The following is a 23,392-nucleotide window of genomic DNA, read 5'->3' on the forward strand; positions in this document are numbered from 1 at the left end:
GGGGCCCTCTGGTGTCCCAAGCCAGCTTAACCATCGAGCCACTCGGCCGGCCCCCATCCACCCCTTTACTTTCTGTCTCTGTGTGTCTTTCAATCTGAAGTTAATCTCTTGTAGGCAGCATATTTATGGGTCTTGTTTTGTTATCCATTCAGCCACCCTATGTCTCTTGACTGGAGCATTTAATCCATTTACGTTGAAAGTAATTGTTGATAGATATGTATCACCATTTAAAATTTTTTTTTTAGCTGAGCCATCCTGCCATCTGTTGTCAGCTCAGCCACAGCTCAGCTCAGGCTGGGAATCGAAGCGCTGTTACTAGAGCTCGCACTCTTGAGTGAGCTCTTAACCAACTGAGCCACTCGGCCGGCCCTGTATCACCATTTTATTACTCATAATTTTGATTTTTATTTTCCATCTTAAAGAAGTCCCTCTAAGATTCCTCATAATACTGGTTTGGTAGTGATAAACTCCTTTAGCTTTTTCTTGTTTGGGAAGCTCTTTGTCTGTTTTGTTTTTTTTAACCTCTGAACTTTTTATTGACCTACCCCCAAGAGATGCCCTGTTTCTGCTGCCTTAACACCTTAGAACTTTGGTGTCATTGACCTCAGACACCACTTTGCCATCCACAATCCTGCAGGTGGTGGTCTTTTGGATGAGTTGCATGAAGTTGCTGTCCAGGGCGTCACCAAGATCAGTCTTCCCCTTCTTCCAGCCAGCGGCATTAGGTGGCAATGTTAGCCTCCAGCTTTACCTTGATGTTCAGCACAGTCTCATACTCCTGGATCTAGCATTGCCCCTCTGTTTGGGTCTGGGCCAGCTGTGATTCCAGGTGCAGCAGGATCCTGTTGAGCTGTTCATCTGCATGGCATAGCATGTCTCTACCTCCCTCGGGCTGTTCTCCAAGCTGGCCTTCAGATTTCTCGAGTCCAGGTCGGTCTCCAAGGACTGGGCTATATGTCTCAGGTCCATGAATGTCATCTCAACAGCTCCTACCTCAGTGGTCTTTGAAGTGACCACTGTGGTGCTCTCCTCAATCTGCTGGGACCAGTGCTTGTCTAGCTCCTCTCAGTTCTTCCAAGACAGCTTGTCATACTGGGTGCAGATGTTGGCAGTGATCTTGCTGAAGTGCTGAGGTTTGGGGGCATCCAACTCCACAGTCAACCCAGAGTTGGCGATCTGTTTTGTAGACCATTTACTTTCTCTTCATGGTTCTTCTTCATGAATAGCACCTCCTCCATGAGAGCCTCAGTCTCCATCTCCAGCTGCAGCCGGGTGATATTGATGTCATCAATGACCTTTCAGAGTCCAATGATGTCACTGTCCACAGATTGATGGATGGCCAGCTCTGTCTCATCCTTGACTCTGAAGTCATCAGCAGCAAGACGGGCATTGTCAATTTGCAGAATGATGCGGGCACTGTCTACAGAACTTGCAAATATCTGAGCACTCAGGTCCTCGATGGCCTTGAAGTAATGTCCCCAGTCTCTGATCTTGGGTCCCTTCTTCTCCAGGTGTTCCCAGATTTTGTCATCAGGTCTCTGATTATCAGCCTCTGGGCTCATCACCCTCTCCAGGTAGAAGGCCAGACAATCATTCATGCATTGCCTAGTCTCCTTCTTGGTCTGGATGCCACTAGGCCTGCCAGACCCCTGGCCATCCCCATGGCCAGGACCCCAGATCCCCAGCCACCCCAGACACTGGTGGAGTGGGACACAGAGATCCGGGATCCTGAGCCCCCTGCACCTGCATACACACTGTCTGGGCTGTTGGCCAGCCGGACCCTGTGGCTGGATGACTGCACAGAGCCGTGTCCAGTAGTTGGTGGAGAAGCTGAAGTGGGTGCTGAAGCTCACGTTCCAGGAAGAAGGCAAGAGGCCAAGACTCAGGTTCAGGCTGTCTGTCCTTCAGTTTTAAATGATAGCCTTGCTGGTTACAGTAGTTTTGGTTTAGGGTCCTTATTTTTCATCACATTGAATGTTTCATGCCAGTCCCTTCTGGCTTGCAAATTTTCTGTTGAGAAGTCAGCTGACAGTCTTATGGGAACTCCCTTATAAGCTACTAGTTGTCTTTCTCTTGCTGCTTTTAGGATTCTCTCTTTGTCTTTATACTTTGTAGTTTTAATTATAATGTGTCTAGGTGTGGACCTATTTAGGTTCATCCTGTTTGGGACTCTCTGTGCTTCCTGGGCTTGTATGTCTATTTCCTTTGCCAGGTTAGGAAAGTTTTCGGTCATTATTTCTTCAAATAGTTTCTCAATCTCTTGCTTTCTCTCTTCTCCTTCTGGTACCTCTATAATGCAAATGTTACACTTAAACTCATTTTTTTATTCTTTCTTTCTTTATTTATTTTTGCTGTTCTGTTTGGGTGTTTTCTATTACCTTGTCTTCCAAATCACTGATTCGATCCTCTGCTTCATCTAGTCTGCTGATGATTCCTTCTAGTGCATTCTTCATTTCAGTTATTGTATTCTTCACTTCTGACTGGTTCTGTTTTATGGCTCCTATGTCCTTTTTTATGCTTATGATCTCTTTTTGAAGTTCTCACTAAATTTCTTGAGCATCCTTATAACCATTGTTTTGAACTCTGTCTCTGGAGGCTGCTTACCTCCATATCGTTTAGTTCTTTCTTAGGATTTTTCTCCTGTTCTTTCATTTGGGACTGGTTTCTTTGTTTCCTCATTTCAGCTGCCTCTCTGTGGTGTTTTTTTTTTTCTTTCTATGTTTTAGGAAGATCTGCTATGTCTCCCAGTCTTGGCTGAATGGCCTTATGTAGTAGGTGTCTTTTGGGGCCCAGTGGCACAGTCTACCTGGTCACCTGATCTGGGTGCTCCAGGAGTGTCCCTTGTGTGGGTTGTGTGTACCCTCCTGTTATAGTTGAGCCTTGATTTCTATTGGCACGTCAGTGGGTAGGATTGACCCTGAGGCTGACTGGATGTGGGGTTTACATCCACAGTTTACAGGCAGTTGTGTGGGGGGCTTACCCCACTGAGTAGGATTTGCCCCATCAGGCTCTGGTGCCTGTTGAGAGCACCCTTTGTGTGTGTGTTGCTTGTGGGGCTAATTGGGTGGTGTTCTGCTGTGGTCTGAAGCCAACCTCCAAGTATGTTGGTTCTGGGGCCTCCTGGGTGGGGCTACACTACAAAGCAATTGGCAGTTGCTTGCTGCCTATGCTAAACGTGGAGGTGCGTGGGAGAGGCCACACTATGAATGGAGGATGTCTGCTACCAGTACTGAGCCTGGGGTAGTTCCACAAAAATCCAAGGCACCCCGATGCCTTCTGCTACCAGCCAACTCCCTTAAGGTTCAGCCGCTGGTATAGCCTTGTGTGGTATGTGAGTTGGGTGAGGCAGGGTCTTGGAGTCACTAGAGTGGGAAGAGTTGTGGTCACCAGGTTAATGTAAATTCTGGTTTGGTGCCAGTGCTAAGCCTGGAGCTACTCAGCAAAAGTCTCAGAGCACACTGATTCCAGTCGCTGCCAGATAGGGGCCTGCCAGACTCCAGTAGTTTTCGAAGAAAGATTGAAATTCAGGTGGGGCTGGCTGCTCAGGGAGAAAGTGCCTCCAGCTGTGCATGATTTGGGTGCGGCAGGGTCCCAGTGAATTAGCAGAATGGAGCAGCAGAGCTCATCAGGCCAATCAGATTCAGATTTGGCTGTGGTGGGGTGGGCTCAACACAGGAAAGATGGCGCCTGCCTGCTGACAGCATAGGAGGAGGAGTTCACACAGGGAAAAATGCCTACCATTCCCCAGTCCTCCCCCTGAGGTCACGCGCCTCAGTCTTCCCCTGCATATGTCTTCAACGCATCCTGAGTCACTGTCCTCTGCTGGAGGCCAAGGTGAGTGACTGGGAGTAAGAGAATCTGTGTGCAGGCCCTTTAAGAGGATTTCTGGGTTTTTCACAGTCTTCTGTTCCATCCAGACAGTTGGAATGCCACTGTTTTTCACAGTCAGATGTTGTGGAGGCTCCTCTTCCTGGTGTCAATACTCTGGGCCGGGGAGCCTGGTGTGGGGGGCTGAGGTCCCTTGCTTCTCCTGGGGGAACCTCTGTAGCCAAGATATCCCTCCTGACTCTCAACCACCACATGGAGGTTTGGGGCCTGTTCTGTGTCGCCGCCTGTCCTACCAGTCTCAACATGGCTTCTTTATATTTTTAGTCATAGGACTTTTGTTCAGCTAGACTTCAGATGGTTCTTCAGGTTGATTGTTCTATAATATAGTTGCAATTTTTTTTTTAGTTTTTTTTTTTTAATTGGGGAATCGGGAAAAGGGAACAGACAAGTTGCTGTCCTTTTGTTCTTCAGTCTAGTTGTGGAGGACGTCGCTTCACTGGGCCCTGTTGGTATTACCATTGTGGTCTTCCTGGGTGAGGCAGTTGCTCACCGGTCATTGGACGGCCGCTCTCGGTAGCTCACGGCAGCTCATGAAAGCTCACGCCAGCTGCCGGGCAGCCCCACTGAAGCCCACACCATCGCCGGCCACTCCAGCAGCCCAGCTCCAGGTTGAGCTGTTGTTCACCATCTTAGCTGTAGAGGGCAGTGTCACTGGCCCTCATGTGGGATCCGAACCGGGGCCCTGCTGTTCAGAGCTGGCATCCCAAGCCAACTCCTAACCAACACCCCACTTGGCCGGCACAATATAGTTGTAATTTTAATGCGTTCATGAAAGGATGCAGGCATGTTTATCTACTCCACCATCCTGGATCTCTGGATGTCATTTCCTGCATCATTATTACCAGCTGTATATTCTGTGCCCCAGAAATCACAGATGTGCTGTCTATAGGGAATCCCAATACCATCGTCTGGACAAGATATTGGGATTATTAAATCATAACAATCTCTTTTTACTGTTTATTTATAATAAAGTATTTTAGAGCATCTATCTACTATGAATAATTAGTTCTTTGTGTTTTTTTCTTATCCTTCCCTTTTCATTTTCTAACATATTCTTCCCATCAATATCTTCTTTTCTTTCATTCTTATTTTCCTATTTTCCTTTTTATTAGTCAAATTGTCCCTTTTTTCTTCTTTTCTCATTATTCTCTTCTCTTATTTCTCTTGTATTGTTCAATGGCAATCAACTTGATTTTTCCTATCACATTTTCTTATCTGTCTTCCTAATTTCTTCATTTCCCTTATGTTTCTTTACTTACACCATCTTCATTTTAATTTTTCTGTCTCTTCATCCATGTAATATTCACATTCATTATTGCAGCTGAGTACATATTCAATATTTTTTAAAGCGTTATTGAGATATAACTTACATACCATCCAATTCACCCATCACAATCAATTTTAGATCATTTAAGTTACTCCAAAAAGAAACTCTGTATGCCTTAGCTATCACCTCCCAGTCCTCACAAGTCTCCCAGTCCTAGGCAACCACTAATCTACATTCTGTCTCTGTAGATTTACTTATTCTGGACATTCCATATAAATGGAACCATATAATATGTGGTCCCTTTTAATTGGTTTCTTTCACTTAGCAAGTTCATCAATATTGTAGCATGTATTAGCATTTTTTATTGCAGAATAATATTCCATTGTATGGATATACCACATTTATTTATCCATTCATCTGCTGATGACTATTTGGGTTGTTTCTACTATTTGGTTATATTATAAATAATGCTGCTATGAATATTCTTCATGTAAAAATTTTTGTGTGGACATGTATTTTCATTTCTCTTGTGCATATACTGAGGAGTGGAATTGCTGAATCATATAGCAACTTCAAGTTTAACCATTTGAGAAACTGCCAGATTGTTTTTCCAAAATGGCTGCACCACTGTACATTCCCACTTGCAGTATATTTTATTTTTTCACCATTAAAATATTTATTAAAACCAAAACAGGGGGGAACAGAGCGGTTAGGAAGGCAAATCAAAGTGCAGATTGGAGGCTGGGGCAGAGCAAGAAGTGGGGTAAGGGGGGCACTTCGAATGCCACAGGAGGGGCCTCTGTGGTCTGGGCTACAGGGGAGGCCCTTCACCCACCCCTCCCGCCCACTGTGTCAGTGAAGGTCCCCCACTCACCTCCCATCTACATCCATCCTGGGGGTGAGGCCAGAGCCCTGCAGTGACCTCCCTTAGGGAGAGACCACCTCCTCCATCCACCCATGTCTGTCAGTCAGTCAGTCAGTCTGTCTCCCTCTCCCAATAAATAAACCGCTCAGGCCTCAGCTCCTTCAGAGTGGGGCAAAGAACAGCTCTGGGACGCCTGCCCTGACTCAGGGGTATAGGGAGCTGAGACATCAGCCCCACATCCCTCCTACCCTTTACTGGGGCCTCAGGCTTGCCAAAGAGGCCTGGATAAATAAATAACACTCCATTAAAGGTTTCCAATATCTCCATAACTTTGTCAACACTTACTACTATCTATCTTTTTAATTATAGCCATCTTAGTGGGTCTGAAGTAGGATCTAATTGTGGATTTAACTTGCATTTCCCTGATGGCTATATTAAATATTTTTTAATTACCATCACACAAAAAATGCTAAAAATGTTTTCCAAGGGCCATAGAATGTCACTAAAAAATTATAATTTTTTATTGTACACAGGAAGATTAGGGACTATAGATTGAGGAAATTTTTTGTATTATTAATTTCATGCTCTTAGCCTTGTTTCTAAGTCTCAAAGTAAGCAGTAAAGCAGATTTAGATTAAGGCATAAGAATAAAGTCTGACAATAAAGAATACCTGTCTAATTTCTTTTTTTTCTACTTTTAGATCATCCCATTTTTATCTTTCTCCCTCATCTATTCTTCTTTTCTTTCTAGACAATTAATAAATACTCATTTTGAAGGGGGAAGGAAACTATGTTTGTGACCCCTAGATTAAAGATGGGAGTGGGAAATACTAAAAAGAAAAATATATGGTGCCTGCCCTTGTTCCCCAAGAATAGCAACAGGTATTTACTCATCAAAGTTCAGTGTATTTGTCCAGTTCAGTACTTCATCCACTTCCCAATCCATCACAGAATCTACTCCACCACCTTCGATAACCTTTATTAGCCCTTCTGTTGCTTTGTGAATTAAATCTGTAGTTTCACTATTTGTTGACTTAGCCTTCAGGTTTCCTGTGTAGTACCTAAGTAGAGGAAAGGAAGAGAGACATAAATCCTTGGGAATAGGTGATTACTAGTAGATGGAGGTAATATATATTGTTGCTGTAAAACTATTTAAATATTAAACCAAGTTTCCATCCTACTTAACTCAAATATCTCTAAGCATAGTTCTATGTGATGGAATCTTTTAGAAAAACCAAAGTTACTTAATCAACCACACTAACCAGAGAAGGCTTATTTCCAAATCACCTATAACTAAGTTGGATTTTTATGATACAAAGGAAAACTAAGTTAGTTATTACATCACTTAATCATAAAATTATAGAATCAAAGGATCTTGGGGACAAAATAATTAGCCCACTTTTTTTATAGATAAGGAAATAAATCCTGGAAGAGTTAGTAACTTTTACAAGATCACGTGGCTAATGGTAAGTCAGAAGAGGAAAGGAGAGGGGAAAAAGGAAAGAGAAAGAGAGGAAGAGGTAAAGAGAAGAGAGATACTGACATTTTTCTTTGTGTTGGGTACTTTTCATACATTTTCTTGTTTAATTCTCTTTAAAAAGACAGACATTTGTGACAGTTATTTTGATTCCCATTTTATGGATGAGGAAATTGAGACTTAGAGAACTTAGGAAACTGTTTAAGATCATGTATGTAGTAAATATATATCAGAGCCAGTATTCAAATATGACTCCAAGTCCAGACTTCTATAGCACTGTTCTGTCTTGCATCAGTCTGAGCACAAAAATTAATGCATCCCCCTAACATGAGCTGAGTGAGCAGACAGAGGTAGGTAGTCCTTACCAAGATTATTTAAATATAGCATTTTTTGTTTTGTTTTTTCACTTTAAGATCTATTGGTATTCCTTTCTAAAGGTTAACTTATTCTGACATTGTATTTATTTATTAATTTGACACTTATTTGGAAGTGGCACAGTGGTGGTGTAGAGCTAGAATTTGGTATCAAACTATCTGGCTTTGAATCTTCTGTGATTTACTAGCTGTACAACCTTTGCCAAAAGATTTAAGGAAGCCTTTCTTCCTTAAAATGGTAATCATAATACTTCCTCCTCCTAGCATTCTTGAGAGTTGTAGAAGTGCAAATCCCTGTAAGCATTTACATAGTAAGCAATTCAAAAAAAAGAAGGCTTATACAATACTGGGTGGCAAGGGATGTGACAGTGACAAGATTATGTCCCTGCCCTCATGAAGTTTCTGCTTTGTCAAACTTTAAATGGATCATGAGAACTAATGCATTTTATAGAAACAGGAACATGCTTCTTGCTCTATATTGGTTAGCAGGAGCACAAATTTTAAGAAAGTATGATTCACAATTTTCTACAGTTCTTCATTCACTTATTCATTTAATAACTATTTATTGAGTGTCCACCACTTGCAAAGCAATCTATACAGAGGTGAAACTCCTTCATGGAACTTCCAATCTTCCACTTCTATACTCTATTCCCTAAACATAATAGGCACTCAATAAACATGTATTGAATGAATGAATAAATAAATGATGGTACCCACTGGCCCAGATTTATTAACTAATGCTCATGTCACAACAAAAATGCATTTGGAAATTGGAAACTTCTAGAAGTCTGGGAATTAATGCATTTTTTATGAGTTGCTCCATGTTTTACCTCCCCAAATACACAAACACTTAGGATTAGATTTGGAAACCTGGGTGATATTAATTTTTCCTTTTACAAGTGATATAAACAATTCAGATATCTATTTTACTCTGAGACCACTTTTTTTCTTTTTATTTTTTTATTGTGAAATACACATTTTTTACTGAGACTTCACTTTTAAAGAGAGATATAATACATATTCAAGTAATTTAATTGTTTTGAACTGTTTAGTCACTATTTATAGTTTAATGGGCTATAGGAGTCATAAAACAACAGGTTAGCAAGTAGAACAGAATTTCAAATACAATAGAGATTAAAAACAAACATCACTTTATAATAATCATAATTTGCTTTATAGAAAGCAATATAGGGCTGGCTGAGTGACTTGTTGGTTAACGGTTGGCTTGGGAGTACGAGCTCTGAGCAGCAGGGCTGCTGGTTTGGATCCCACATGAGCCAGTGAAGCTGTGCCCTCTACAGCTAAGATGGTGAACAACAGCAGCTCGTCCTGGAGCTGGGCTGCTGTGAGTGGCGGACGACGGTGTAGGCTGCAGGGGAGCTTCAGTGGGCTACCGTGAGTGGCCGACAGTCAGCATGAGCGAGAGCCGCTGTGAGTGGCAGTCCAATGGCCGGCGAATGAGTGCCTCCGCCAGGAAGAGCACAATGATCACAACACCAACATGGGCCAGTGAAGCAGTGTCCTCCACAACTAGACTGAAGAACAAAAGAAGTAGCGGGTTGCTGAATAGAGTGCACATAATACAAACATATGTATTCTCCTGAGCCTTCAGAAGTCCTTTTTCTACAGCATACCACACCAGTCCAGGCATTTTGTGACTATAGAACTTTGGTTGAGTTCAGGCTGTGATTAGCCAACATAACAGTCTATTAATACCACGTCTGGGTACTCAAGCCAACACATTAAATCCATAATCCCAGGTGTGTGTGTGACCAGTTCAATAAATTCAGCTCAATCAACTCTTGATCTAACAACTTTAAAATCCACTCTCATAATGAGGCTCCTATCAATATAGATGGGTAAGTTCTTGTACCTCTTTTGGTTTATAAGCCATCTCCTCCTGGAGTAGACCTTTTCCCTCTGTCTGGGTTGTTCTGAGCTATAACTCTCACTGAGCTATAACTCTTACTGTGAGCTGCAGGCAATGAGAAATGGTTGTGGGGGAATCCTAACAATCAGCATAAGTGTGCAAGGCAACTGTGCCATGTGGTCATTGAAAGGCTTTTGTGCAGAGAAGGGTTCCCTCAAAATAGAGAGGAAGGTTTCCTTCACCAACAGGGAGTTCGAAGGTTCAAGGTTCTTAGCCTTGTCTATATCTGATCCAAAGTCCCCATTCTAAGTCTCCAGCTTCCCCTTCTTCCCCACTAGTGCCCTTACCTCAGTGCACAAGACCTGACGGGGTTAAGCATTTGGTTGCACTGTAGGCACTGTAACCCTGTGACCCTAGCAACTAGACCCTGGGTTGCCTTCAACTCACCCTGCAACTACAGGAGATGAAGGCCTGCTTCTTGGAGATCTTCTGATTGTCTGCACATGTTCTTTTAAAATTTTTACAACTTTATTGAGGTATAATTGATGTACAGTAAATATATTTAAACTGTACAAGGTGAAGAGTTTTGACAGTTTCTAATTGTTACTGGAATATGACAATATAATTACTTTCTATATCTCACAACCTTGATAAACTCATTTCTTAGTTCTAGTAGCTTTTTTTTGTAGATGCCTTAGGATTTTGTATGTAGATAATCATGTCAACTGTGAATACTGTTTTAGTTCTTCCTTTCCAATTTCAGTGCCTTTTTCTTCCTAGTTTCTTGCTTTATGTGACTGACTTGGACTTCCAGTACAATGTTGTCAAGAGGTTGTGAGAACAGACATCCTTGCCTTGTTCCTGATTTTAGAGAAAAAGCATTCAGTCTTTCATCATTAAGTATAATGTTAGCTATAGGTTTTTTTTATAGATGCCCTTTATCAGGTTGAGGAAGTTATCGTTTATTCCTATTTTGCCAAGAGTTTTTATTATGAATTGTTGGAGTTTTGTAAGTACTTTTTATGCACCTATTGAGAGGATCATACCTAATTTCCTTTTTAAGTCTGTTAACATGATGAATTGCATTGACTGATTTCCAAATGTTAAGCCAACTTTGTATTCCCCGGGATAAATTCCAATTTTATTATCCTGTATCTATGTGCATGAGAGATACTGGTTGTTATTTTTTTGTAATATCTTTTTTATTCTTATAAGCCTTGAGTATTTTTATATCTGATAATACCTTATAGAAGTTGTTGGGATGCGTTCCCTCCTTTTTCTGGAAATATTTGTGTAGACTTTGTATAAGTCTTTCTTAAATGCTTGCTAGAATTTACCAGGAAATCCATCTGGGCCTTGAGTTTTCTTTATAAGAATTTTTTAAAACTGCAAATTCAAATTCTTTAATAGACATACAACTATTCATGTTATTTTTGGTTGCTTTTGAGTGAGCTTTGGTTTATGTCTTTCAATGAATTATCCTTTTGCTTAATTTATTAAGTTGCTTATAATACATATAGTGTCTTAATGTCTGTTGGATCTATAGTGATAGCTCTGCTTTCATTTCTGATGTTTCTGATTTACATGCGTTTTCTCTCTTTTTAAAAATTTATTAACAGGTTTATAAACTGTATTGATCTTTTCAAAGGACAAAAGTTTTGATTATTGATTTTCTCTGATGGTTTTCTGGTTGCAATGTCATTGATTTATGCTGTTATCTTTAGCATTTGTTTCTTCTATTTGCTTTGGGTTTAATTTGCTCTTCTTTTACTGGTTCTTATGCTAGAAGCTTAGATTATTGATTTGCGATCTTTCTTCCTTTTTAACATAAGTATTTAATACTATAAATTTTCCTGTACATATTGCTTTAGCTGCATCCTCAAATTTTGGTATGTTGTATTTTCATTTTCATTAAATCAAAAATATTTTCAAATTTCCCTTGTGACTTCTTTGACTTATGGATTATTTAGAGGTATGCTGTTTAATATACAAATATTTGGAGGTTTTCTAGAAATGTTGTTATTAATTCTATTTTTTTAAATTTCTTTTTAATTCTATTGTGATCAGAGAACTTCCTTTGTCTGATTTTTAATCTTTTACATCTGTGGATGTTTGTTTTATAGCCCAGAATATGGTTTATCTTTGTGAACTTGAATAAAAATGTATTTTCTGTTGTTGAGAGCAGTGCTCTATAAATGTCAGTTATGACAAAAATGTCAAGTTGGTTGATGATGTTGCTAAAATCTTCTGAATCTTTACTAATGTATTGTCCACTTGTTATATTAATTACTAAGAAAAGGGTTTTGAAATCTCTGATTATAATTTTGGATTTGTCTTTTTCTCCTTTCAGTACTCTTGGTTTTGTTTCATGTATTTTTTTTTTAATTTTATTGGGGAATTGGGGAAGGGGAACAGTGCTGGGGAATTGGGGAAGGGGGAAGAGCCAAGTTGTTTTCCTTCAATCTTAGTTGTGGAGGGCGCAAGTCCAGTTGCCATCTGGCTGCCCGTCGGCAGCTCACAGCTGCTCAGCTCAAGGTGCCGTGCTCAATCTTAGTTGTGGGTGGGCATAGCCCACCAGCCCATGCGGGAGTCAAACTGGCAACCTTGTTGTTAGGAGCACGTGTTCTCACCAGCTGGGCCATCCTGCCACCTGTGGGCAGCTCAGCGGCAGCTCAGCTCGTGCGCAGCTCACTGGCCTGTGTGGGAATCGAACCGGCGACCCTATTGCTCAGAGTTCACTCTCTTAATTCTCTTAACCAACTGAGCTGGCCCTGCTTCATGTATTTTGAAGCTCTGTTATTAGGTAAACAAGCATTTAGGATTGTTATGTCCTCTTGATGAATATACCCCTTTATTATTTTAAGTGACTGCCTTTATCTCTGGAAATATACTTTACTCTGAAATCTACTTTGTTTTATATTATTATAGTCACTTCAGCTTTCTTTTGATTACTGTTAGCATGATCCTTTTCCATGCTTTACTTTTCATCTATTTATGCTTTACGTTTAAAGTTAATTCTTGCATATAATATACAGACCATTTACATTTAATTTGATTATTGATATTGGTTTTAATCTACATCATGCTATTCGTTTTCTATTTGTCCTGTCCTTTGTTTCCTTTCCTCTTTTTTAAAGACTTCTCTTGGATTGATTGTTTTTTATGATTCTACTTCATCTCCATTATTAGCATATAATGGAGGTTTATATCTTTGTTGTTACTGTTGATGTTATGGTTGCCTTAGGATTTATATACATCTTTAATTATCATGGTCTACATTTAAGCAATATTATACCACTTCTTAAGTAGTATAAGGAACTTCTAACAGTATATTTCCATTTCACTTTTCCTAACCTTTGTAGTATTGTTATCATATATTTTACTTCTGCACTGATGTAAATTTATAAATATCACAATACATTGTCATTATTTCTGTTATAAATAGTAAATTACCTTTAAATTTTTTGAACTTTATTTAGTAATTGGATCATATGTTTTTTCAGTTATTTTTGTAACTATTTACTTGTAATGTCCGGGAAAAAAATGAGCAATTATATTTTGTTTGAAATGAAGATTTTCAATATAAGAGAAGTACAATTGTGAAATCAAGAATTTAAGTAGAACTTGATTGGCAATATCAATATTAATTCATTCCTTTACAAAAAACTGTTAATATCTATCTTTTTAAAATTGTGGTAAAAAAATACGTAACAAAACTTACCATCTTAACTATTTTTAAGTGTAAAGATCTGGAGTTAGTTATATCTTTTTAAAAGATTTAAATAGTAAGAAGAAAAGTCCTTTATATTTACTTACATAGTTACCATTTTTGGTGTTCTGCATTCTTGTATGGATCCAGATTTCTACCTAGAATAATTTTCTTCTGCCTGAACCTCCTTTGATTTCTTGTAGTGCTGGTCTGTCTGTTCATGATGAACTCATGAACTAAAAAGGTTTTCTTTCATATTATTTAAAAAATATATTTTCAGTGGATTGGTTGCTATTGATTAATTTGTCTTCTCAGATGGAATTATTTTCCTGCCCCTTTACATGCCCAGTAATTGATTACTATATGGTAGATGCTGAATTTTCTATGATTTTAAGTACTGGAGTAACTTGCATTCCCTTAAATATATTGGGGTTTTGTGTTGGTATGCAGTCAAGTAAACTTGGAAACAATTTGATTTTTTAACACTTGCTTTTAACATTTGTTAGATAGGTCTAGAATGACTTCTAGTGTAATCCACACAGTCAGTCTCTTAGGGCAGAAAGAAGGGTTGAATAGGGTATAGAGTGGGTCTGGAAGGCCAAAAGAGAGTTATCTGATACATAAGAGTAAATGCTTATTTTCACATCTGATGTTCCAATAGATTGTGATTTCCTTGAGGTCAAAGACAACTTTTCTTTTCCATTTATATCCTGGAGATTAATAGTAGCTGGTACATAATAGGCATTCATTAAATATTTGCTTTCTATGTATTTTTAAAAATATAATTGTAACCTTACATTTTCCTTTAAAAATAACATGAGTATTTTAGTAGTGATAACAATTTTTAAAAAAATTTAAAGTACTGTATACTTCTTTAGTAAGTCTAAATATTCCATCAACTTACATTTGTTTCATCCATTCTATTTTTCTAGTTTTTCTTTTCTTTTCCATATCTTGCCTTCTCTTCAGTTTAGAAAAATGAAATTTGGTTTCCTTTTTATTTCCCACCATTACATCTTCAGTAGACATCCAAAACTATTGAGAAATTTAAAAAGAATATTAAAAATGTTGAAATACTGATTGTGAGGTTATCTGGCTATATGTACACAAGAACTTCTGTGTGTTCAGTAGGAATATGACAAGATAGAAACAGAGGAGAAGACAGACTCTTTTAAGGTATTTCTTATCCAGTAATGGGTGAATAGCACATTGAGCCTTCAGAGGTACAATGCCACACAAAGACTGACTAAGTACTAGTGTACTGAAGTACTTAATAAGTATTTGTTGAAGGAATAAATGAATAGACATATTCTATGAGTGTTTCTCATAAGAACAGACCTGACCTACTCAGTGCTGTCGTCTTTTGAAGACTCTAATCCTCAAAAATTATAGGCACCCTCCAAGAACACAGAAGTCTTACCAGTATGTCCCAAGTTTGTGGTTTCCCGTGTATGACACTTTATCCTAACTGGTTGCCTATTTTCCTACTTCTGATTCATTCCCCTTGCCCCACTACACACATTAAATAACAAGGAGGAGAGTTTGTTACCCCCCACAACACTCTGTATTTGCCACTATTAAAACACATATTTACTGCACTGTACTGAAATATCCTGTTTACTGACTGTCTCTCTAACTAAAAGGCAAACTCAATGGGGAGGGATTATTCTAATATACTATTGTATCCCTAGCATCTAGTACAATGCCTGACACATGCCTCATTGGTATGCAACAAAGTTTGTTGAATGAATGAATGAATGAATGAATGCACACCTTGATAATTTTCAAGTTTCATACTTACTATATTCAACATACCACATTCTACAATCTGTCTACCACAGACTGATGATTTCAATGAAGACACTTGAGGCCATATAAATAGACATCTAGAGCTAAGAAACCAGACCATGTTAACCTATAAAATGTAAGCTTACAAATATCCTTAGGTAGAAATTACATCCACAAAAAAGAGATTAAACATGGGTGTCAATAGAAAAGTCTATGAATCATATATACACATTAGGAACAATGTATACTTAAAATAATTCTGCTCAATTAATATGAATACATGTTAAACTCCCCAACACCACAAAAATCCAAATGATTTCCTCTGCTCTTACAAGCTCTATAAGAGAAAATGTCATATTGTTCCCAAGAACTTCCACCTCTAGTCCAAGGATTAATATAGAGTCAACAACATCTGTACATTTGCTTTGTTATAAAGATGGTAAACTGCTGAGTACTAGAGAGTATCTAAAGATGGCCTAGATAAAAGGTAATTACTAAAAGTAAAAATAAGTGTAAGAAAAATAAGATATATTCCTGTATCTTGAAGTACTACTACTAACCCCAGAGTAGTTAACTTAAGCAATTTTTATCAGCTAAGTTACTAGGATTTATTATTTATAAAAATAATTTTTAAAAAGACAAATTGGTTTCTAAATAGGTAAGGTTCAAAATTATTAATATTTCTTTTTTCTTACTCTATCAGAAACAGGCCTCCAGCCATTGTTCTCTATGCGACGATACCAGCCACTATGATCCTCTTCTTGAAGAGCATCACTTTTAATATGAGATGCACATTTTGCTGCAAGTTTTGTATAATCTCTAGGGCTATTAGCACACAAATCTTCAACATGTCTCTGAGTGAAAATTTTATAGTATATTTCAGGTGGAAATTTAACCTGTAGATGGAAACATTCAAAGAACCATTGAAATCTAATTACAAAACTGGCTTACATATTTTTAAAATTACATCTTTTAAATTTCATATTAATGTGTTTTAAAACTACCAAATAAGAATTCATCCATACTTACACCACCTAATCTGAATCGCACATGAATGCCAGCAGCAGCATCTAGAAGTTCTGCCTATAAAAATGTATATATTACTCTTCAACATTCTGTCAATATCAATTCACTACTTCTCACTCTATCATGTTAAAATAGTTGCTGAATGTTGATTATTTATGAAATAGGTCAAGTGAATAAACCTCAAATAATTATTTTTAAATTAGAAAATATTTTAAGACTTAATTTCTTATGGGAATCCAATAAGTAAAACAGCTTACATGATAACTGGAAAAATAATACCAAACTATGTTTCCTTTCTATGCAATATATAAGTATAAAAGGCAAGTGATTTGTTGTTCATAACACAAAGGTTTTAAATGAGTCCTCAAATATTTGATTTACATATTAAATATTATCTAGCAGGTAAACTCAGAGGAAAAAAATTGTGATTGGTCAGTCTGAGTTTAACACCATATGACCTAACTAGCTTTTATTAAATCAAAAATCCATGTTTAAATTTTGTAAGAATTATATATAATCAGTCTTCTAAATTTTAGTTCACTGGACCAAATGGAAAATAAAGCAGAAAAATGTTTGGCCCTCTATCAGAACCTTGTCTCCTTATAATATTAAGTTAGATGAGAGAATAGATGTTTTCCTAAATCTTTCAGTCTATAAAGCTTGAAAAACAACATTAGTTTTGCATAATTTTCTCCTGAGTAAAAATTATATATATGTTAATTCTTTAACCTTCTATCATCTACAGACTCAACTAGGGGTGCTGTGTTGGCTGTGTATTTGAGGCAATTTCCTCCCATCCAGCATGACTTTGTCTCCTAATGAGAGGTTATGGGAGATTTCATTTGGCGGAACAGTGTTATTTAAAATGGATTTAGATTAGTTATAAACGCACTCTGCAAACTCTAAGGCAACCAAAAAAGCATAAAAAAGAAGTTTCATTGATATACTAAGAGAGGAGAGAAAATCATATAAATCGTTTAACTAAAACCAAAGAAGGCAGAAAAAGAGTGCAAGACAAAAAACAAACAAACAAACAAACAACAACAACAAAAAAAACAAGGGCAACCAACACTTTAGGCAACAAACACTGTTAGGAAATGGTAACAAACATGGTAGATCTCAATCAAATTATATTAATAATCACTTTGAATGTCAGATAAATATACCAATTAAAAGACATACTGTCAGAGTGGATATAAAATAAGACCCAACTATATGTTGTCTACAAAAAAAAATCCACTTTAAATATAAAGAAACAGATTGGTTAAAAACAAAGGGATGGAGAAAGATATAACATATTAATTAACACTAATCAAATAAAAGCTGAGCAGCTATATTAATTATAGACAAAGCTGAAGTCAGAGTAAGAAAAATTACCAGTAACAAAGGGTAGCATTACATGATGATAAAGTGTCAATTCACTAAGAAGGTATAACCATCCCTAATGAGTATGCATCAAAATATGTAATGCAAAAACTAATAGAACTGCAAGGACAACTAGAGGAATCACTATTATAGTTAGGGACTTCAACATCACTCTATCAGTAATTGACAGATTCAGCAATTAAACCTAATAGTACCATCAATCAACTGAATCTGATTGACATTTATAGAACCCTTGATCAACAATAGCAGAATAGGGCCGGCTGAGTGGCTCAGTTGGTTAAGAGCTCACTCAAGAGTTTGAGCTCTGAGCAATAGCTGTTTGATTCCTGGCCTGAGCTGAGCTGCCAACAGGTGGCAGGATGGCTCAGCTTAAAAACAAACAAACAAGCAAAAAACAATAGCAGAATATACATTCTTTTGAAGCTCATATGGATTATTTACCAAGACAGAACACATCCTGGGCCATAAAACACACCTTAACAAATGTAAAAAGAAAAAAAAAATAGAAATCATACAAAGTATGCTCTTTGGCCCCAGTGGAATTAACCAGAAGTAACAGAAAAACAGATGGAAAGCCCCAAAACTTGGAAATTAAACAACACACTTCTAAATAACAAATGGGTCACATAAGAAGTCTCAAGAGAAATTTAAAAATATTTTGAACTAAATGAAATGAAGATACAACTTACCAAAATTGGTCAGATGTAGCAAAAACAGTGATTAGGGAAAATGTATAGCATTGAAGGCATATATTAGAAAACAAGACAAGCCTGAAATAAATAATCTAAGTTTCCACCTTAAGAAATTTGAAAAAGATAACAAACTAAATCAAAAGTAAGCAGAAGAGATTAAATAAAACAATAACAGAAATCAACAAAATTGAAAACAGAAAGCCAATAGAGAAAAGCGAAGAAACTAATAGCTGGTTCTTTGAAAAGATCAGTAAAATCAATATGCTCTGGCCAAGCTAACTAAGAAAAAAAAGAGAGAATAGACAAATTACTGATGTCAGAAATGAAAGGGAGGCCATCACTACTGATTCCATAGACACTACTGATTCCATAAAAGGATAATAAACAAATGCTATGAACAGCTTTATGCCCACAAATTGATAACCTATATAAAATGGATCAATTCCTTAAAGATACAACCTGTCAAAACTCACACAAGAAAAAATAGGCAATCTGAGGAAACCAATATCTATTAACAAAATACAATCAACAATTAACCTTTCAAAACACAAAGCACCACACCCAGATGGGTTCATTGGTGAATTCTACCAAACATTTAAGGAAGAAATTATAGCAATTCTCTATAATCTCTTTCAGAAAATAGTAGCAAAGGGAATACTTTGCAACAGGGCTAGCATTACTCTCATATCAAAACCAGACAGATACATTATAAGAAAGTTAAACTATAGACCAATAGCTCTCATGAACATAGATGCAAAAATTGTCAAGAAAATATTAGCAAATCAAGCCCAACAATGTATAAAAAGAATTATACATCATGAACAAGTGGGATTCATTCCAGGTATGCAAGGCCATTATCACATCACATTTTTGAAGAAACCCAAAATGTTACTTTGAGAAGACATGTGCATCCATATGTTCATTTCAGCATTATTTACAATGGCCAAGATGTGGAGGCAGCCTAGGTGTCTGTCGATGAAATAATGAATAAAGAGGAGATAGTACATATATACAATGGAATATTGCTTGGCCATGGAAGGGAATGGGTTCTTGCCATCTGTAGTAGCATGGATGGACCTGAAGGGTGTTGTGCTGAGTGGAGTATGTCAGACAGAGAAAGATGCAATGTGATTTTGCATATATATGGAATCTAAATAACAAAATAAACAAACAAAACAGAAAGAAACTCATACAGAGAACCTTTTGATGGTTGCCAGATGGGAGGGGGGTTGGGGAGGTGTGTGAAAGAGGGGAAAGGATAAGAAGTACAAATCTGTTGTTACAAAGTAGTCATGGAGATGTAGGGTATAGCATAAGGAATATAGTTATAATATTGTAATAACTATGTATGGTGTCAGATGGGTACTAGATTTATCATGGTGATAGATGGGAGAAGGGTTGGGGGCAGGGTGGAAAAGGTGAAAGGATTAAGAAGTACAAAATAGTCACAGGGATGTAAAGTAAAGCATAGGGAATATATTATAGTCAATAATATGGTAATAACTATGCATAGTGCCAGGCAGGTACTAGACTAGTCAGGGGGATCACTTCTTAAATTATATAAATGTCTAACCACTATGCTGTACACCTGAAATTAATATAAAATAATATTGAATGTCAACTGTAATTGNAAAGGTGAAGGGGAATAAGAGGTCCAAATTTCCAGGGATAAAACACATAAGTCATGGGGATGTAATGTACAGCATAGGGAATATAGTCAATAATATTGTGATAACGTGATACAGTGTAGGATAGTTTCTGGACTTATCATGGTGATCACTTCTTTAGGTATATAGATGTTGAATAACTATGTTATACCCATGATACTAATACAATATTGTATGTTACTATATTTTAATAAAAATCTTAAAACAACACAAAAACAAAATAGTGATTACCTTTAGGAGAAGGGAGTTTGCAGTGATTTGCCAAGCACCTGAAGAAAGTGGTTTGCTTGTAATGTCATTGAGTTACACATTTAAGTTTTATGAACTTTCTACATGTTTGTAATACTTCAATAAAAAAAAGTTTTAAAAAAGGAAAAAATACAAGCGCATTGAATTTACAAAGTACCCACACATTTTTAAGGCAGAAAAAAGATACTATATCAATAAATAATGTCCTTACCTCTTTGGGATTAATGTATCTTACTATCTGACGTGGATCCCCTTGTCTCCTAATGTTAATCACACTTTTAAAGTTTTGGAATACAGCGACATACTAAAGGTTTAAAAACATAAGATTTTATGGTCAAAACTGGGTTTTCTACCTCTAATTTGCTTTTCCCCAATTAGGGCAAAATGAGTAAAAACCATAAAATAGATTATATATATATATATATATATATATATATAAATATATATATAAAATTTTAGAAATATTATCCACTCAGGATTTGCTTTGACAAGTCAGGCAATGTTGCTGTTATTCTCACAGAGTTTTATACTTAAATTTGTAATTGTATCACTAGCAACTATTTAAAACATCCAGGACTTCGGTTGGGTCACTTCTATATACTCCAGAGTAATACAGGAGAAAGGCAAAATACAGCCTAGTGATGAAGAACACTGAATTTGGCATAATATTGTGGCTTCCACTGTTAGTACTTACTGGATGCATGACCCTGGAAAAGCTGCTTAACCTCTCTGCTCAGTTTCTCATCTAAAATATGGGAATGATTGTAGCTATCTCATACAGCTGTGATGAGGAATAAGTGAGTTAATATTTGTAAAGCACTTAGAACAACTTCTGGAATAAGAAAACTCAATAAATATTATCTATTATTATCAGTACACAATGCTCTTCATTCCTTTAGTAATTACACTGACTTACAAACCCTATATGCTTCTCATGTTATCACAAATTTAGTCAAACAACTCCAGACAATTCTTCTGTCTTGGAAAACTATTTATTTAGTTATCCCCTTCTCATACCCTATTCCCCCCTGCAAAACAAACAAACAAACAAACAAAAAAACCTTAATAATTCTTGGTAACCAACCCCCAACACACACATCTAGTTTGCTTCTGTTAAGTCAAATCAAATCAATTCAAGCTGAAGTAATCCAAAGCACCCATATGACAACATGAAGCCCCACTGCAATTGCCTATCGAAGATGGTGCAGCCCCCATCAACACAAATAATATTCTTTCTGAAAGGAAGATACAATCCCCCCTAAGTAAAACCCCAAATTGAGTATCAAGAAAAGTTTATGATGGTTTGAAGTTTCAGTAGTCTCTTCTAAATATATAGATTACTGTTATCAAACAACCCCAAAACTCAGTGACTTAAAGCAGCAACTACTTTTTGTGGGTTGACAAGGAAGTTCTGCTGGTTTTGCTTGAACTCACATATGTGGCTGTATTCAGCACCAGATCAGCTGGAGCTGGGTGATTTAATATGGCCTCGCATTCATATCTGGGTCTTTATCTTGGATTGTCGGAATGTCTGGGATGGCTGGATCTCTCTCTCCCCATAGACTTTTAGTTTGAGTTGTTTCAGAGCAATGGAGATTTCAAAGTACCAAAGAGAGAGAGAAAGCAGAAGTTGCAAGACTTCTTAAAGCCTTATCTTGGAAGTCATACAGCATGTTATTCTGCATTTTATTGGTGAAACTCAGTACCAAGCAGGCCTCAACAGCTCAAGTTCAAAGTGTGACCTATAGGAAGTTCCATGTATACTATGGCCTCATTCAGGGGCGGTCCTGAACAACTGGGATGAAGATAAGTCCTTCCAGGGGACAGAACCTCAAGCAGCATACATGGTTGTGTATTGGCCAGGTACAGATCGACAGATGGGCAGTGACTGATGGTTTGGCTGGGTGGTCAGGGATTTGGAAAGAACATGGTTAGAAAATTGGTGACAAGAAGGTCTGGAGAAGAGGTCAACCACCCCACCCTCAAATGCACACCAAGTGTGAAGATATTTGTGTCCCATGTGAATACTCACCAAAGAGCAATCTCAGCAAAGAAGAATTTTAAGAATTACGTGCGCAAGATGACTAATTCTTTGGAGTCAGTAAGCCTTTTTCCCCTAACCACTGCTCTTCCTTGCCCAATGGGCTAATGAACAAAGTGGCCATGGCAGCCGGTATGGTGCTTATTCATGGGCTCAGCAACATGGATTTCTACTCACCATATCTGGCTACTGCCACTGTAGAGTGCTCACTTTGCCAAAACGTTGACCAACACTGAGTCCCTGATATGGCATCATTCCTTGGGGGAACTAGCCAACTTCCTGTGGCATACTGATTAGTTGGAACACTTCCTTATGGGAAGGGCAACACTATTCTCACTGGAATTGATTGATACTTTACCCTTTCATGTGCACAATGCTTCTACAAAACCACCATCTGTATACTTTCAAAATGTTTTATTCACTGTCATAGTATTCCACATAGCATTGCTTCTGATCAGTGAACTTGCTTTACAGCAAATATAGTATATCAATGGGCCCATGATAATGAAATTCACTGATATTACCTTGTTCTCCATCATCCTAAATCAACTGGCCTGAAAGAATGGTGGAATGGCATGTTAGAAACTCAGTTACAGTTAGATTTCCAGTGATAACACTTTTCAGATTAGGGTGACTTCCTCCATGTTATAGTATATATATGATCTGAAGCAATAACCAACATATGATGCTATTTCTCCCACAGCCAGCATTTATGAATCTGAGAATCAAAGAGTAAAAATGAAAGTGGCCCCTTCTCAATATTACCTCCAATGAACCATTAGTGAAAATATTGCTTCCTGTCCTAGATTTTCGGGCTCTGTGGATATAAAAGTCTTAGCACCTACAGGAGGAATTTTTCCACCAAGGTACACACCAATCGTTTGGTCTACATGATCTTGTAGATCAATGAACTTCTTTAAGAAGAATATTCTGAATTCTTTGTCAGACAGTTCATAGATCTCCACTTCTTTATTAGATTTTTAGTTATTAGAGCTTTATTAGGTTTTTTTTGTGGTGTCATGTATTTGATATATATATATATTCAATAAAGGACTTGTAGTAAGGCTATATGAAAAATTGCTTCAAGTGGATA

The 23,392-nt window shown here is 37.4% G+C and overlaps 1 protein-coding gene and 1 pseudogene across 2 annotated transcripts in view; both read right to left on the bottom strand.

Moving 5' to 3' along the window:
* Nucleotides 1-23,392, bottom strand: part of CUNH11orf65 (chromosome unknown C11orf65 homolog) — a 43,098-nt gene that overhangs the window by 8,912 nt on the left and 10,794 nt on the right. Inside the window, exons 3-7 of one of the 2 annotated variants that reach the window (XM_019624135.1) lie at nucleotides 20,470-20,562; nucleotides 16,268-16,321; nucleotides 15,934-16,134; nucleotides 14,355-14,485; nucleotides 6,911-7,081 (exon numbers count right to left, since the gene is read on the bottom strand). In XM_019624135.1, the coding sequence (XP_019479680.1) occupies nucleotides 6,911-7,081; nucleotides 14,355-14,485; nucleotides 15,934-16,134; nucleotides 16,268-16,321; nucleotides 20,470-20,562 (650 nt within the window). The remainder of the gene's footprint in view (nucleotides 1-6,910; nucleotides 7,082-14,354; nucleotides 14,486-15,933; nucleotides 16,135-16,267; nucleotides 16,322-20,469; nucleotides 20,563-23,392) is intronic. The other variant, XM_019624134.1, reaches the window with a different exon arrangement.
* LOC109371548 (keratin, type I cytoskeletal 18 pseudogene) lies at nucleotides 574-6,046 on the bottom strand (annotated as a pseudogene).

This window comes from Hipposideros armiger, unplaced genomic scaffold (genome assembly GCF_001890085.2).
Source record: "Hipposideros armiger isolate ML-2016 unplaced genomic scaffold, ASM189008v1 scaffold_580, whole genome shotgun sequence".
In the NCBI taxonomy this organism is placed as follows: domain Eukaryota; kingdom Metazoa; phylum Chordata; class Mammalia; order Chiroptera; family Hipposideridae; genus Hipposideros; species Hipposideros armiger.